Here is a 16,526-nt window from a genome sequence, read left to right on the forward strand (position 1 = left end):
CCACCACCGCTTCAGCACCATCGCCACTCGAGAAGAAGAGGAGAATCCTACATCTAATTCTTGAAAAATTCTTTCTGAAAAACTCATTATAATCTGAAAAGTATTATATATGTTCTAGAAAAGTAATTATGAAGTCTTGTATAAGAAGCTTATTTTGAAATATATTATGAAAATCTTACTATTCTGAAAAAACATGTTTTAACATGTATTTCATCAATTCTTTAAAGTATGTTATGAAAAAAATTAAATCAGACAATTAAACAATCATTAAAATAAATAAAGTGATCATTTTAAAAATTATGGAGTCGCAGGTTCAAATATGGAGTTGCAGTTTCAAAATTGGGGTGGTAAAAGTCTAAATAGAATGATAAGACATAAAATAGAATCAAGGTTACACATCCAACTAACCTTCACAAAACGTAAACACAAAGAAAGAAGAGGCAATGCAAATTTAATTCATAAAATAATTTTCAAGGATAAACACACTTGTAATCATGATGAGAAAATTTAGAAAAGAAAGTGAAAATAAGAATGAAGAATTTTGTAATCCTTGATAATCGAGAGAAGTTATGTCTATTTTAAACGAGTATGTCATAACTAATGATTCCACACTAAATTATACTTCAATATAATTTGGTGATAAAGAGCATAAGTTGCATTAAAAATAAGACTTCAAAGGAGAAGAAGGAAATTAGAGGAACATAGATAATTGAAAACTTCATCACATCTTTAATCCTCTAGAGAAGAGAATATCTCCATAGGGCACCTTTTGCTCCACTTTCAACGCATCACCGGAAGCAAGAACTATGCAAATGAAAGAATTAAATTAGACTTTATAACTTAGAATGTTGATTTTAGAAAAAGAGTTTAACTTTTATTCTTTTAATGAATTAAAACCTTAAACCTTATAAGTTTTTGAAAGTTTACCATAATTATTCTAAATGTCTTAGTTTATGCTTGAATGATGGTACGTAGTGAATATAGTCATTAAACTACTATTTTAAAGATTTAAAGTAATATGTGACCATTTTTTTTTTTAAGCATCCATAATTTTTTTCTTAAATTAACTTTTCTAATTAATTAATAAAATAAATATTTTAATCCATTTTATCATAACAGTCATACAAACATAAGACATAAGAGTCGTAATATGTATATTATATCTTAATACAAAAGATCATATTACAATATTACAATATTTTAATTTAACAAACATACAAACATGTGTGGAATAGAATTATCGGAGTTAATACCGGATACATAAATCAGCTTTTATTTATTTATTAGATAAATAATTTGAAAAAATATTAAATATTTCAAATAAAAATTGAGAATTTAAATGTATTAAACCTATTTTAAATATAGGATAGATAAAGGAACTAAAGAATAAATACCACAAATTTGATAGAAAAGTTGTGATGCCGATGTTCGTGTCATTCCAGCAGCTAGATTATGGAGGGATTCAACGGGAGGAGTTCCAGGCGTGTCAAAGTGTGCCTTCAATTGTCTGTTCAAACACAACAAATATGCATTATTTTACCTAAAATTAAATCTGTAATGATGGTTAATAATTACTTAAAGAGATTCATACGCTTGTATGGAATAGGTTATCCTGTCACTGGGATGATTGATGTTAACTTGCGTTTGCGTGGGTCCTGTTTCCACGAGAAGTTCTGAAAAGGAACTTGTGAGGTTGACTTGTGTCATAAGTAAATAAAGAATATATCACTGCAGGTGGTCCTCTTCCAATCTTAGAAAAAGCCTTAACAAGTAATATACCTTGATCAGGCGTGGGACCATCTTCATAAAGCCTAGCTAACTTGAAATTTACATCCTCCACTAGTGGCTCAAAACCTCCACTGCTGTTTGCTGATGGAGAATACCTTCTGTTTTTTAATCTGTTAATATTTCTGAAGCTTCAGACTACAACAAATCTTATTCAACAAATGCAAAACTACAATATCTTTTGTCCTTTAGACATCAAGGTGGAATGGACATTTGAAACTATGACGAGTATGCGATAGGTTATAAATTGAATCAACTACCTTCCCGAATCAAAGTCTGAATGTGAGGCAGGACCATGTTCAGACGCTGGTCTTGGAAAGGAATGTGCACTGTCTCCTAGAAAAAACATATTATGTCGTATTTTCTTAGTCATAGAAGTCCATTAGAGAATTGAAAGATCCAATATAGAAATCAATAAAAAAAATACCGGCTTTCCTTGATGAGACATGCGGAGTAGATTCATGCCCTCTCAATAGACTAGCCTACTATCAAAATCTTCAGAAGGCTTCACATTTGGACATTTTATTAGAAATAAGCTACATGTCCTCCTAAAATAAAGAAAAAGCAAATCAAAAGATGGAGTATAAGACTAACAAATTGCATGAAATCTCCATTGTGTACTCCTTGAGGCGATGAAAATGATGGTTCTGGAGGATGGTAGGCTGAAATCCTTTCTGGCATAAAATTGAGTTTGTTACTTTATGCTAAATTCCATATAAAGGTTTATTACTTTCTTAAGATCACCAAAGAGACTTTATGCTCACCTGAAGGTGAATCGTGGGGTGGTTGAATGCTCTTAATCCATAAGTCAAGAATAGGTGCTGGATAATATATATTATTATTTTCAGCTGTAAATGAATCACCAATTAGCGCAACAGGTGGCAGCTTCATGAGGTTGGCTATCTTTGTTGATGACAAAACATTGGTTTGCTGCAACAGAGAGAAGGTATTCTTTATAGTGGAAGCATTTTGTAGAAAATATAATTAGATTTCAAATTTTATCTGCTTCTCTTCTCTTTTCTTTTCTTCTTTTTTATGATATTGGACTCTCCCGTCATCTTTCTTTCAAAAATTGTCTGGTTCCTAAAATATCAGATATAGAAAACAACATATGAAAAACCTTTTTCTTTCTTCCCCTTCGCGAGACAATATCAGAAGCATCCTGAAGCCAGTGTTGGTATATGTGAACAGGAAGAATGGTTTGCTCATAATCCATTTCGATACCCAATCTTTCTCTTCTTTTCCTTTTATTTGGTCCTCGCCTTCTAGGTTCCTGTTGCATTGCATTTCTAAGGTCAATCATTTCTTTTTCTCATCGTAATGGTCATTGTAGTAGTACCTGTCTAGGTGTCACGGCTTCATTAGGTTGTTGATTGTTCTGTTGTCCCGGAAGGTCTTGAAACATATCAGCTGCACAAGTTATATGTCAGCAAACAATTTTCATTCTTTCTTATTTACTTTTTATATTGAAAAGGTTTAATTATTTTCACAACACGTCTATTTTAATATTCACCTGACTCATAAGGAAAAAACTATATCTTATATTGTCTTCACACTAAATGGTAATACCATGATCACTAAATTCTAATCATAATACTTCAGTTTCTGTGCTAAATATGCCCTTTTACAAGTCAACTTATGATACTAAAATAACATTTTACCTACACGCCACCAACTAAAAGTTAAAATTTTTTATCTTCCATAGTCATTTGTCAAGACTAAATCTCCTCTCTGTTAGGAAAGGTAGAGCCGGACGTGGAGTGATACGCAGGCTGTTCATACAATTCAGTATGGAAAGTCCATTATTCCCCTACAATTCTTAAGCTATATGTACAAATCTAGTCCAATAATTAAAAAGACAAAATGTTAAAAACGAAAGCAACATTATTGTAAATGATTATTATCCTAATCACCTCTGGTGGGCTGGTCTTCATGAGGTAGGGAGGGTATAAGCATGCTTGGAATTTGATCTCTAGAAGTTATATTTACCTGTGTTTCCTCATCTCCTTCAATATCAAACCTGCCACAATCATCCAAAAAAATAAATGGATTTTGCAAGAAATTAAAGACTACTATACAAAGTAAGATGATTTAAACTAAACCTCTCAAAGCAATTTAATGGATCCGCATTAGCTTGGAATGTTTCAAAGCGTTCAAATAAGGTAATATTCTCTACGTCAGCTGAGAATGGTAAGAGTGAGCAAATTGACACTTGCATGAACTATACATATATGTTTAGCAAATCCAAAGAAGACAACCTTGATGAAATTTAGATGGATCTTGGTCCTCTCTTGCTTCGTTATTAGTGAAGGGTAAACCCACACTATCAAGTCGCTGCAATAAACAGGGTTTGGATTAGCCTAACCTCTCAATGTTTATTGATTAGTTTTTTTCCCTTTCTAATTCCATATAGTGAGACCAGGTACGTATACCATAGCAAACACGTTTGTCTCACTAATCCCTGGCAGAGTAACAGCCTCTTTCCTGTCAAAGAGAAAGAGTTACTATAGATTAAATATGGATTAATGATATACAGACAATTTTCCTTAAATCTTTGAAAAAAAAAATAATGAAATTACTCACTGAAAAAGATAAAATTAAAAACTAAAAGTAAAAAATTCAGATAAAATCGTTGTTTGCTGAAAGGACATTCAACATTTTAATGTTAAGTTAATCATGAAAACAGGGATTCAAAGTTTACCATAAAGGAGCTTCACTTTTCTCTCATACACAATCACCACTCCTCCTGATAAAAACGCAACAACATTAAGTATAGGCGCGGAGATATGCTATATTTCTACCTATAATCTGAAATAGAAATTGAAACTGAAGATAGCATTGGATCAACAGAGAGCACCATGAGAATTCCAGAAAGTCTAAGAGCCATGGGAACCGATGGGTTCAGAATCTCTTCGCTATGAAAGAAGTACAAGAAACAAAAAAATAATATATCAGCTCCCTTGGCAATGTATATGACTCTAGGCTACAAAAAAAAACGTACAAGTAATATTACCAGATCTTAATGATGTTGAGCTTGTCCAGCTTTTTGCGTGCATAGTCGCAGCCATCCTTCATGAAGAACCAGTGAGAATGCGACTAATATTTTTATTTTTCATTTTAGAAACAAACGCAGATGTTAAACAAAATTGAAATCCATAATCACCGATTAGGTTACACGGATAAAAAAACGAAGCAACAACGATGCAGTTGGTTTTGCATGATCACATTTTCTACATAGAATAGATATATAGTGCTCGTACTCGTATATAACAAATACAGAGTGGAAAGCAGGATGTGAAATAAATCGAAACTGAGTTACCATATTTGGCCAAGAGGAGCCTTCCGAGCAAGAAGCTGGTGTGAGTAAAACATCTTCAATACAGGAGAAATTCAACTATCTGTATATACATACATATTCACCAAATAGCAAAACATCTGATTATCTTAAAAGAAGAATTTGAAAGCAAACCTTGCAAAAAAGAGACTCACTAATAGCTTCGCATTGCAACACTTTTTACCCGCCAAATGCAATGGCTTGTAATGTAATGTGGCAAACAAAGACCTACCCGCGGTGCACCGAATTTCCCCATGCTACAAAACATGACTATAACACGTGTCAGTGGAATAGCAGTGTTAAACGCACTCCTGACTGTTTGAGTGGGCTCCACATGTCAACGATTTTTCTCCTTTTTTTTTGTTCATTGAAGCTTAATTCGTTAGAAAAATGTGAAAACCCATAAAAATTGGACACGCGCCTTGAGGGACGTTTGGTTTACATCACAGTGTCGTGACTCTCATTTTCATTGCTCCATCTATATTTCACTCACCAACTACCAAGCCCAATCCCAATCCCGGACAGAGAATCGAGCTTTGGGAGATGGAGGAGGCACTGGTGGAAGTGTGCGAGCCCGCAGATGTGCGGATAGAGTTCGCACTCAACTGCAAGTGCCGAGCTGCGGCTTCGTTCTCTAAACCCAACCTCACCAGTGGCCTTCAAGATCAAAACCTCATTGCCAAAAAAGTTTCTGGTCAACCAACTGGGTGGACTCATTCTCCCTTTATCCTTCGACACCTTCAAAGTCATCCTTAAGCCGCAGTCTCGTCTCCCTCGCTCCCACTCCGACCGCTTCCTCGTGAAAACCGCCGAGTTCGCCGCGAACTCGTCCGTGTCCAACATTTAGAATATTTGAAAGATAGGGTGCAGATTCAAATTGGTATGGTGCAGGAAGAATTTGTCATGCTACGTAGGTAGGAGGTGGGCCTGTAGCAACCTAAGCCCAACACTGAGTTGGGCTTCTGGTGTATGTTGAGCCCGTTTGCTCTGCGAATATGCCATGCAACATAAACTCTTCATTTCCCTTGTTCACTGTCTGCAACATCGAATTGAATTCCATGGCGGCTGTGAGAAAAATAATTCAGGTCAATAAAAATAAAACCTTTGCGCCATCTCTTTTAGCTTTTCGCCGAGGAATTGCTTACAAGCTTTTTGTTGGAGGTATGAACTCTCCTTTTCTTTTCCGCCGATGAAATCACTGTATGTTTTGTTCCTTCAGGCCAAAATTAAGGAAATTAATTTATGCTGTTTAATGCCCTTTGTTTCTGTTGATGAAATCTATAGAATAGTTTCATGTTGCCTTTTTATTTGCTTCTTGATGTGAATGATAAGCTTCTTGATACTCTCAGCAATAGCAATTATTTAGACTGTGTTTCTTGAACTGAGCATGCCCTAAGGTTAAGTGTTGTGTCTTGCATATCTTTTATGCTCATATATTGGAAATCAGATTTGTCCAAACATTTTTTAAGTAATTAGCCTGCGGATTCTGTTTCAAATTCATTTTGTTAATTTGAAATGCATGAATCGATCTTAATTTGGAAGGGGGTTATTTATCCATGGAGCTGGTTCCTCATTGTTTTTCAGGACTGTCCTTCTACACCACAGAGAAAGCATTGTCAGATGCATTTTCCAACTACGGGCAAGTTATTGAAGGTATCAAATCAACAATGAAATGCACTAACATTAATCCACTCTGTGTCATCTCATTGTATGATTTTTCTGGTCTTTGACAATTCTGCTGAGTTTCTGTTTTGCAGCAAAAGTTGTGACAGATAGGGTGTCAGACAGATCCAAGGGATTTGGGTTTGTCACCTTTGCTTCACCAGACGAGGCTGAGAATGCCATAACAGAGATGAAAGGAAAGGTAATGATGAAATTTGGGTTTTTACACTAAAATAGTGTATTTTTTAAAAAAAATTATGATTTTGAGTAAAAAAAAGTTGTACTCCATGCATGGCTTCAACTTCAGACTACACATACCCTGTGATACGACTTCCAATCTGAAGAAAAAAAACACTACTTTGTGCAAATATTAAAATTTGGGAGTCTTGTGTTCTTTGTTGGGTGGGGACTTAGAAGTGAGGACTAACAGAAACTTTTTACAGACAATAAATGGACGTGTTATCTTTGTTGATTATGCAAAGCCCAATATCAACGGTAATGCTGCGATGCCAATTGCCAGAGGACCTCCCGAACCAACACCAGACACTTGATATTATATATATAATGTTTAATATGGTTGAAGCAGAGACAGAGACATTTGTAAAATGGTATCAATCCTTCTTTTATCAGCGGAAGTGATAGGATTCATGAATTATAATACTACAGGCTGTGAGGATTTTATTGTTGTCACCAAAACAATGTACAATGTTATTGGAAAAAAGTGTTTTTGGATAAAGAAAAAATTATTATTGTTTTGAAACGGTGATCGTATTGTATCATGCCCAATCACAATAAAAATTATGATAATGAACATAAGATCATAAACTAAAATATGATAATGATGACAAGATATAATATAGATCATGTATGTTTATTAAAAATAAATTATTTTCTCAAAAACTCTGGTTTTTAATTTATATTTTTATGAATTATGGAAATTGTAAAAAGTATAAATTTGACTAAATTATGCAAAAATATATTTTTATTAATATAAATACCTTTAATATTTAAAAATTTATGTAATATTTCAAAATTATTAATATCTTAAAAAATATTTAAATGACGTAATTCGAATGTGTTACAATAATTATAAGTGAAAAGGCATACAAGATAATGTCTTAAAACAAAAGTATGATATACATTAATAAAAATAAATTTTATTTATATAGTTTTTTATCAAAAAATTATAAACAAATTATATAAGTTTGCTGAAATTAATACTATGATTTAAATGTTCTTTTAAACTATTTCAATAAAAAAAAAGTATCATCATAATTTAAATTTATATGCTTTCCGTGTCTTAATAAAAATACATGAATAACGAAAATAAAAAAAACACTATTTGATATACGATTTCAGCTAAATGGATATTTCCAATTCACAAAAAAAAATAAAAAAAAACGCCGTCTGTGGGGATCGAACCCACGACCACGTGGTTAAAAGCCACGCGCTCTACCGCTGAGCTAAGACAGCTTTGATATTATTATAATTTGTAATTATATTTATGTATTATAATGTATATATTGTAATCACTATTTGAAGTTGGTTATTATTGTCCTATCAATTTCTATTGTTTGTAGATTTAATATTTTGTGGAAAGGTAGATGTTTTTTAAACTATCTTATCGAATACGTCATCTTACCAAAGTAAAAGGTATCAACAGTAACAACATGATTTGGAACTTTCATGCTAGTTGCCTTCCATCTCGGATTTCTTATCCTTATTACTTGCAAGTGTTGAATGAAAATATTGACCACAAATTGGTGTAAGTTATTAATTCTTCGTTAAGATATTGTATAAGTACTCCACTATAGATGCGTCAATTAGTAGTTGGTGGTTCAAAAACAGATTGCAATTGATCAATTAACATAGTACAAGTGGCAAATGGAATTTATTTGTTGTTTGTCTTTGGATTTTGAGAAGATGCGTTGTCCTATATTAAATAAAACAGGGTGTTATCGGTTGGTTGGGAAGCTCATTTCAATCGAATTCTCTTTGCTTCTCATAAGCATCATGTCTTCCAATATTATCATGTGTGATCTTTTAAGAAAATATCCAATTCAGGGATTTGTTGCTTCTGTAAGAATAATTAAGGTCAAAATTAGATATTATTTTTCTCTATGGGATTATACCAATTTAGTTAACGAGACGTCATATCCGTTAAAAAGTTTTAAGGGTACCAAAAAAGTTGCAGAAAGATGGAAATATAAAACTTATGTTCTGTGAAATAAAATAAAATAAAAATAAGCTACTGCATTTATTATGATGTGTAAGTAGTAAGTAATAAATAATTATCTTTTAATCATGAATCTAAAAGTCAAAATACATTAAAGGAGCTTGAAAGCCATAAAATATTGTAATGACATGCCGGCAAGATCTAACTCATGATCAACTATCGAAATCATATTGTCCATGAACGGAATCTTCATAACCTGTTAATAACAGATTATTCATTTTACCAAGAAAATGGATTTTAAAATTACTGCAGAAGGTTCGTGCTTGATTGTGAAATCTAAATAGTAAGTAATAAATAATTGTCTAAGTATGAATCGAAAAAGTCAAATATACATAAGAGAATTGAAGGGCCTTAAAATATTGTGATCGTGGCAAGATCTATTTTGTATGGTACAACTCAACAATCTATCGAACTCATAAAATCAACGATCTTGAAAAAGGCATACACACTTATCAATCTGGTCAACTCAATCCAGCATGGTACATCACATGAATATTCATTCCAAATCCCATGTTTTTATAACTAAAATTGTTTAAATATATTGTCATTCCAATATGCTAGAGTGATGCTTCTTCCAAAAATTCATCAAGACTTTGATCAACTCGAAATTTAATCCTTTTATTTAAGATTAATTTTCTTAATTGAAGTTTTTATCATAATGAAATAATGAAATGTGATAAAAAAAATTAAGTATTAAAGATATTGTGAAATTACAATGTAATAAAGTAAATACTTACTTACTTGTGACCAATGTAGTAAGTATCATCATGAAAATGGAAATGTAATATTTGCAAATTTCAATAATTATCAATTATCTTCTACATTATTTTATATCTAAAGTTTTGATTCTTAAGATTTGATGTAAATCTTATAACAGTTGATTGTATTTCTTTTAAAATGTTTTTTAAATAGGGTTAGGATCAATGAGTGACTATACATTATTGTGACTATTTTTTATATATTTGTAATGATATTATAAAATAACAAGAGTTGATCATGTCTTCAAAAATTAAATAAAGACAATGAGATTATAAGGAGATCACTTTTAACATCCTTTTTGTTACCACAAAATCAGAGACACCATTTGTCACAACTTGCACAACATTATTATTCTTCCAAATTCTTTTATTACTATAAATAGATTTTAAGACAATTGTTTCACTTGATTTATCCACAAAATGTTTGCAAGAGACACCATTTTCCATTTGTTCAATCACCACATGTCGAACTACAACTCATTTATTCCATTCAATCATATATTTCTCTAAATGAATTTAAGTATTATCAATCGCCATCTCAAACAATGTACTCGAACTTCATGATAAGTTGGGAGCTTTGAACCCTTTCCATATTCAACAATAAATTTTAATATTTATATAAACGAAAAGTTTCTTACCAAACTAAATGATAAAAACATTGTAATATACGTACTTACAAGTGTCTAAAACCACTAACTCAACTTTTAAACATCTTATTCATGTTTTTTTACTTTATATTTTCTTGAACAATTCCATAAACATGTCTTTAATATTGTCAAGAACAAAGGGACAAACAATGTCATTCTTCTTTGTTCTAACAAGATGATGTTTCATTTTTACAATTCACCCTTACAAATATGTTAATAATACTCACCCTTGACTAAAAGCATATTCATAATAACCCCATTTAATATTTATTATGACAAAAACTCTCATAATAACCCCATTTAATATTTATTTTTTTCTTTTACTTTGTTTGACTCATTGTTTCCATTAATAAATTCAAATAAAGGTGAAAATCTTCATAAGATAATAAACATTTTTTTTAAAACAACTAATTTTCCATAAAAAATAAAAATTATATAATAATTCAAACTGATTTTTTCAAAAATAAATTAATAAAAATAATTATCAAACATTAACTAATTTTATATTAGAAAATAATAACAAAAAGAAATAAATATAAAAATAATTACATACTAATTTAAACAGTAACTTCAATTTTTTTTTCAAAAGAAATAATAAAGAAAAAATCATTTAAACAACAACTAATTCTATATTGAAAAATAAAAAATTAATATATATATATAATAAAAAATACATATTAATTTGATTAATAATTAAATTTTAAAAATAAATAAAATAAATCTTAAACAGTAATTATTTTTCTTATAGGAAAAATGTAAAATAAAAAAAGTTAGGTTCACATGTTAAATTATTAAAACAAAATAAAAGATGAAGTGCTGTCTCAATGATTCTTGCAGAAGAGAATCACTGCTGCAAAATATTAAGCTTGAGTTGTTAATTTATATATTAAATTAATAAAATAAAATAAAATAAAATGGTGTGTCAGTAATTCAGAAGAAGCATTCATTAATGCAAAATATTAAAGTTGTGTGAGTGACTTAACAAAAATAATATTATATTATATTTTAAAGTTAAAGCAGCATTTGGCACAATAAGTAAATATGCATTTTAAAATATTATAATGGAAAAACATTAAAGAAACAGTATTCTCCACTCACTGGGCTTCTTTTTCAGGAAGCTTCTTCTCCACAAAGCTTCTTCTGCATAATGCCTCTTTTGCACAGTGCCTCTTCTATGTGAGTTTCTTCTTCGGGAGTCTTCTATCTGCGAGCCTCACAGAGTAACCTTTTCTTGCCTCTTCTCTCTCTTTCTACTTATCAATTTATAGAAAACTTCATTCCAATCACCCTTTTCATCTATTTTTGTGTGTAAAGCTTTGTTTCGTTCATTGAAGGCATGCATACATGAACGGATCGTGCTCGACGAAGTTGATTCACGAATTACACCATTCAACTTCGATTCAAATTATGATTTCAACAAGATGTATCGCTTTGAAAGATTTTTGAAATAAATCACGATTTGAATCATACGATTCTTACGATACTAACTACAGTGTCTGGAATCACTTCCTCTTGTCCATATCAAGCAAGTGCACTATTCAAATCTATATATGAACTCAAACGATCTAGTAGATAATGGTTTTCTAGTCTTTCTAACTTTCTCATTTCTGGACTATATTCCTATTCTGCATCTTGTTATTCGTTGTTTATCAAGCATGCTAATAAATTCTATATTCTTTTACTGATCTTCCTAGATGATTTAATTCTTACATGTAATGATTTAGAAGAGATTACTACAATTAATTTTGATCTGTACAACAGGTTCAAAATGAAGCGCTTAAGTCACTTAATTAAAATACTTTCTCAACCTTAAAATTGCTATATCTAAATTAGGAATTCATTGTTTATCAGATATAAAGGAACTCTCATGATTAAGAAAACTCACCGAACTTAATAACGCTCGTCTCCCTAACTACATCCCATATTATAGGTTAATCAATAAGTACTCTTATACCTAACTAGTACAGTATTGGATTTTGTATATGTTGACACTATCAAAACGTCTCATTTATCAACTACTCATTTCTTAGTTTATATAACATCTATTAATTTATCTTTTACCATATCAGCCTCACTTAATTTATCACAAGGACAGTGTTAAGTGAAAGTTTTTTTAAAATAGTGTCAAAATAAACGTTTTCCACAACACTATAAAGCAACCATTTGTGTTTAAGATACATCAAAATTCACCTACAAGTTTGTTTTTTTCCAACAACTTCACTCCTTGAATAAAACTTTTAAGGATTAAGATTGGACCACATGTCTTAATTCACGCAAGTGTGTAAGTAGATATTGCATCTTCCTTCCTTCATGACTCTCTTATTAGCAACTATTACTTGTGAAGTCCAATAATTAACGTTCTCATTGTAAGATATGAATTTTCCTTTCCAATTTCCAACCTTATTCTGTAATGTGACAACGAATCTAAGTATCATATTAACGTTCTAACTAAGCCATTGGAGTAAGTTGGAGCTGCACAAACTCAAAGCAAAACATTATTCTTTAAACCCAAAATGTAGTACACTAATTAACAAACTCCACCTATTAGCAGATTGATTACTGTTTTAAGTAAGCAGTAATTAAACCACTATAGGACGTTACATGATGAACAGAGCTTAGTTGGTTTAGTTCTATCTGTACAATTTAATTTTGGCTGTGTTTGTAGATGGGTATTGATATTGGTATTGAGGTGTGTATTATAGTATTATATTCAGAAGAAAAAGAGTGTAGAAATAGCCGCAAAGGACAAAAAAGCTAGAGTCACGCACACCATGTCCAACCTTCTTTCATCTCTCATCTTCCTTTCCTTTCTCTCCGTCTTCTTATTTATGAATTCCAAGAATCTATCTTTTTCTCCGTCCACAAATAATGTTCCCCTTTTACCCTCCAAAGCCCTTTGCAAAATCCCCAAACTCTCCCTCCCATTCAGGATCATTCCGTCCATGTCCTCCATCTGCACACACGCTTCCCTCACCTGCATCTCACTCCCGCAAGTCACAGTCACGCTGCACAGCACCGCCTCCCATGCCGAACCCCTCTCCCCGCCGCCCACCACCGTCGCGAACCGGATGCGCACCTCCCCACTCAGCCAGTGCCGCTCAACCGACACCGCCCTCCCGCTTGACACGTTCACCGCGCGCTTTCCCTCAGGATCCACCACTATCCAGCTCAGCCTCAGTTCCTCCCGGAGCCTCTCGCACGCTTCCTCGCTCCGCGGATACTCCATCGCCGTCGCCACCGCCTCCTTCGGATCCAGCACGTCAACTCTAAACGGCGAGCACCGGAACCAACCGGACTCTGTCTCCGTCTCCACCACCCGCGAAAGCACCAGCTGCCTCCCGTGGAATAGGTCCACCGCCGTGACAAGGTCCGGCGTACACTCGATGCTCGTGTGGCGACAAGTGCCTGCAGCAGCAAATGAAGGGAAGCAGTCGGAGAAAAAAGAACGCGAGGCGCGTGGGAACGTTGAGATTATGTGGCGCACCCGTGGCGTCTTGGTGGATGGCCACGTGGCATGGCAGATGTTCTCCCAGAGCTGCTCGTGTTCTGAGAGGGTATGGAGTTGGGAGCACGTGCTGGCAATTGAAGCTAGCGCGGGGCCGTCCAGGCACGTGAGGATATGGGTTTGAATTATATCGGGATGCACAGCGGAGATGGTGGTGGCGCAGCCTCCTTGGTCGATGTCGGTGGCCATGTTATTTGTGCAAGCCACAGTGTCCTTAGTTTGTTTGAAGCAATTACTTCTTTGGCCACTTTATAGAGAATATATAGAGAGAAAGCGGTGGGAAGGAATAGCCAAGGAGAGGGACGATTAAAGGGTCAAAAAGAATTCTCAGACACCTCTTCTTTTTCACTTTTTACAAGACTACCCTTTCCTACCACCGTTGACTCACACCACCATCATGTGAGACTGACTTCACTTATGGCCGATTCGGTATTTCTCTGATTGCCGTCACACACTTGAAATTTGAAAAACCAATAACACATAATTTATTCATGGAAGTGCGAACCCTCATTACAAGCTTATCACACTACCAACTAAAAACCAAAAGATGAAGATGAAGGTAGATTATGCTTGGCCTTTCCCTTGTCAAGTATCAAACTTTAAATACATAGAAAATACTTGTATAAATAGACTCACCACTTAAAACCTGCACTTTCTAACCATATTCACTCAATTTATTGCTATTTTGTTTTTTGTAATCAAATAGTTTTTGTCAACTTGCATTTAATGCAGGTAAAGTATAGATTAGTTACAAAATTATTTAATTTTTAAACATTCAAACCAATAATGCATAAACGTGTACAAGTAATATTAATATTTTTTTAAATGATTTAAAATATTAATATTTTTATTGTTTTTAACTTAAGAAGAATAAATTGAAATTAACTTGTTTTACTTTTCTAACTGTTTTTATTTTGAAATAATACAACAATTTCTTTTTGTAACATTACCTGAAATAACAGTGTGATTTTTTTTTTCTGTAAAAAAGCAGTTTGACTTTTTTGTTTTATATTATCCAATACCATTCATTATTTCATCATTTTTGTTTGGTTTAAGATCTATTATAATAATGTCCCCGACCTGCAATTTTTTGACACATGTTAGGCATTTAATGGAATAAAAAACTCGTTCTGACTAGAAAAAATTGATATCTAACTATAAAGATATTGATATGAATCTGTAATTGAATTAGATAGAAAAACTTCTAACAAGTCATAATGTTACCCAATTAGATGAAATTTGGAAGTGGAAATTTGTGGCTATTTATAAGAATATATATAATGAATCATATTATACAACGTGTCTATAACTTTACTGTAAGTACCTACATTAAGTCATTGATTATTGCTAAAAATCAATATTATTTTACTCTATACACTAGAATAAAATATTTTTATGAGATTAGTCTGTGTTATTAGATCCAAATAAACCATGGACTCAATAAAAAATATTATGTTGTAAATAAATCATGATAAAATAAAATTTAAAAATTGGTAACGCTTAAATTTTATACTTTTAAAAACACAGTCAAATCACATTGATTCCACAACATTTTTAGTATTTATCATAATCTTTATAAGTATTTTACTAAGTGCTTCATTTATTGACATACATATTTTTATATTTATATTAGTTTAATATTTAAATTAATGATTTGTTAAAATAATAATTTTATTTTTAATCAATATTTTAAATTTTCAATCAACATAAAGTGCAACAATATACTTCTAAATTATTATAATCTATCCTGTTAATTTTTTACTGAATATTTATGATTGGAAAATTTATATTTTAATTACACTTATACTTTCCGTGTTATGTGATAAGTATTTATTAGCACCGTAATAACAAAATTATTGTATTTTATGGCCTGACACTTTTTCTTATATTATTAATATTATTTTGCACGAGGCCCACGATGTATATATGCTGTACACGCAAACAATAAAATAATAGAAAAATGATTTGAATAGAAGGGTCCATTCCCTTTCCTGTTCAAATTCCATATGTTAGTACGGTAATACTGAATCTAATGTATTATACTTTTATTATTTAGGTTAAAAGCAATTTGATTGTGTATTTTTATACTTGTAAAATATTTCAATCTCATCTTTTTATGTGAGCAATGTTAGTTCCAAAATTTCATCATTTATTAAATTTTGGTTTTTTTTATTAACCTCATGTCTATATAGTAACCAAAATACTAACATAATCAATCTTTTACTTAATTAAATACTTGATGGCTAAATAATTAAGAGATGATTATTATAAAAAAAGTTGTTAAACTGCATGAGTAATCTTAATACATGAATCTTATAAAATCTTCTCTTAATATATATTGATATAGCATAAAATTTAAGATACTAAACTAATATTTTAATAATTTTAAAAAAAATTTCCTTCTATAAGCAACTGACTTGAAAAGAAATAAAATGTATTTTATAAGTAATTATATGTCATTTAAAAGGTGATTAATATCAACAAAAATAATTAGAGTATCTCTTTTGCATGGTTGTAAGTTTAGCATATAAATCTAATAAGACTTTCTCATGTTGTTATGACATCAAATTCGACAAGTTTAGTATATAAATCTTATAAG

The 16,526-nt window shown here is 31.8% G+C and overlaps 2 protein-coding genes, 1 long non-coding RNA gene, 1 other non-coding gene and 1 pseudogene across 5 annotated transcripts; 2 read left to right on the forward strand and 3 right to left on the reverse strand.

The window, feature by feature from the left end:
• Positions 1–559: 559 nt before the first annotated feature.
• LOC137814601 (sister chromatid cohesion 1 protein 1-like) lies at positions 560–5,536 on the reverse strand (annotated as a pseudogene). Its single transcript, XR_016523200.1, has 15 exons — positions 4,799–5,536; positions 4,643–4,700; positions 4,487–4,531; positions 3,888–4,269; positions 3,699–3,805; positions 3,125–3,195; positions 2,906–3,058; positions 2,550–2,715; positions 2,380–2,459; positions 2,213–2,290; positions 2,046–2,121; positions 1,780–1,898; positions 1,592–1,673; positions 1,395–1,507; positions 560–804 (listed from the first exon to the last, which is right to left on the reverse strand). The product of XR_016523200.1 is annotated as a sister chromatid cohesion 1 protein 1-like (transcript).
• A 59-nt stretch (positions 5,537–5,595) lies between these two features.
• LOC137814602 (RNA binding (RRM/RBD/RNP motifs) family protein) lies at positions 5,596–7,541 on the forward strand. Its single transcript, XM_068617417.2, has 4 exons — positions 5,596–6,280; positions 6,704–6,772; positions 6,877–6,983; positions 7,225–7,541. The coding sequence occupies exons 1-4, from the start codon at positions 6,115–6,117 to the stop codon at positions 7,330–7,332; spliced, it is 450 nt and encodes a 149-aa protein (XP_068473518.1). The 5' UTR covers positions 5,596–6,114; the 3' UTR covers positions 7,333–7,541.
• A 641-nt stretch (positions 7,542–8,182) lies between these two features.
• On the reverse strand, positions 8,183–8,254 carry TRNAK-UUU (transfer RNA lysine (anticodon UUU)). Its single transcript has one exon. It is a non-coding gene; the product is annotated as a tRNA-Lys (tRNA).
• Positions 8,255–11,509: 3,255 nt separating this feature from the next.
• Positions 11,510–12,106, forward strand: LOC137816216 (uncharacterized). Its single transcript, XR_011081784.2, has 2 exons — positions 11,510–11,642; positions 11,737–12,106. It is a non-coding gene; the product is annotated as an uncharacterized LOC137816216 (long non-coding RNA).
• Positions 12,107–12,904: 798 nt separating this feature from the next.
• LOC137814603 (F-box family protein) lies at positions 12,905–14,576 on the reverse strand. The gene has a single exon (XM_068617418.2). The coding sequence runs from the start codon at positions 14,114–14,116 to the stop codon at positions 13,133–13,135; it is 984 nt and encodes a 327-aa protein (XP_068473519.1). The 5' UTR covers positions 14,117–14,576; the 3' UTR covers positions 12,905–13,132.
• Between the last annotated feature and the right edge of the window lie 1,950 nt (positions 14,577–16,526).

Source organism: Phaseolus vulgaris, chromosome 1 (genome assembly GCF_051622355.1).
Source record: "Phaseolus vulgaris cultivar YP4 chromosome 1, ASM5162235v1, whole genome shotgun sequence".
NCBI classification, from domain to species: domain Eukaryota; kingdom Viridiplantae; phylum Streptophyta; class Magnoliopsida; order Fabales; family Fabaceae; genus Phaseolus; species Phaseolus vulgaris.

Excerpts from the sequence above, each read along its gene's own strand:
- LOC137814603 (XM_068617418.2), bottom strand. The coding sequence starts at position 14,116 with ATGGCCACCGACATCGACCAAGGAGGCTGCGCCACCACCATCTCCGCT.
- LOC137814602 (XM_068617417.2), top strand. The coding sequence starts at position 6,115 with ATGCCATGCAACATAAACTCTTCATTTCCCTTGTTCACTGTCTGCAAC. Across the intron at positions 6,773-6,876 it reads CTACGGGCAAGTTATTGAAG|CAAAAGTTGTGACAGATAGG; the intron begins GTATCAAATCAA and ends TCTGTTTTGCAG. Across the intron at positions 6,984-7,224 it reads TAACAGAGATGAAAGGAAAG|ACAATAAATGGACGTGTTAT; the intron begins GTAATGATGAAA and ends AACTTTTTACAG.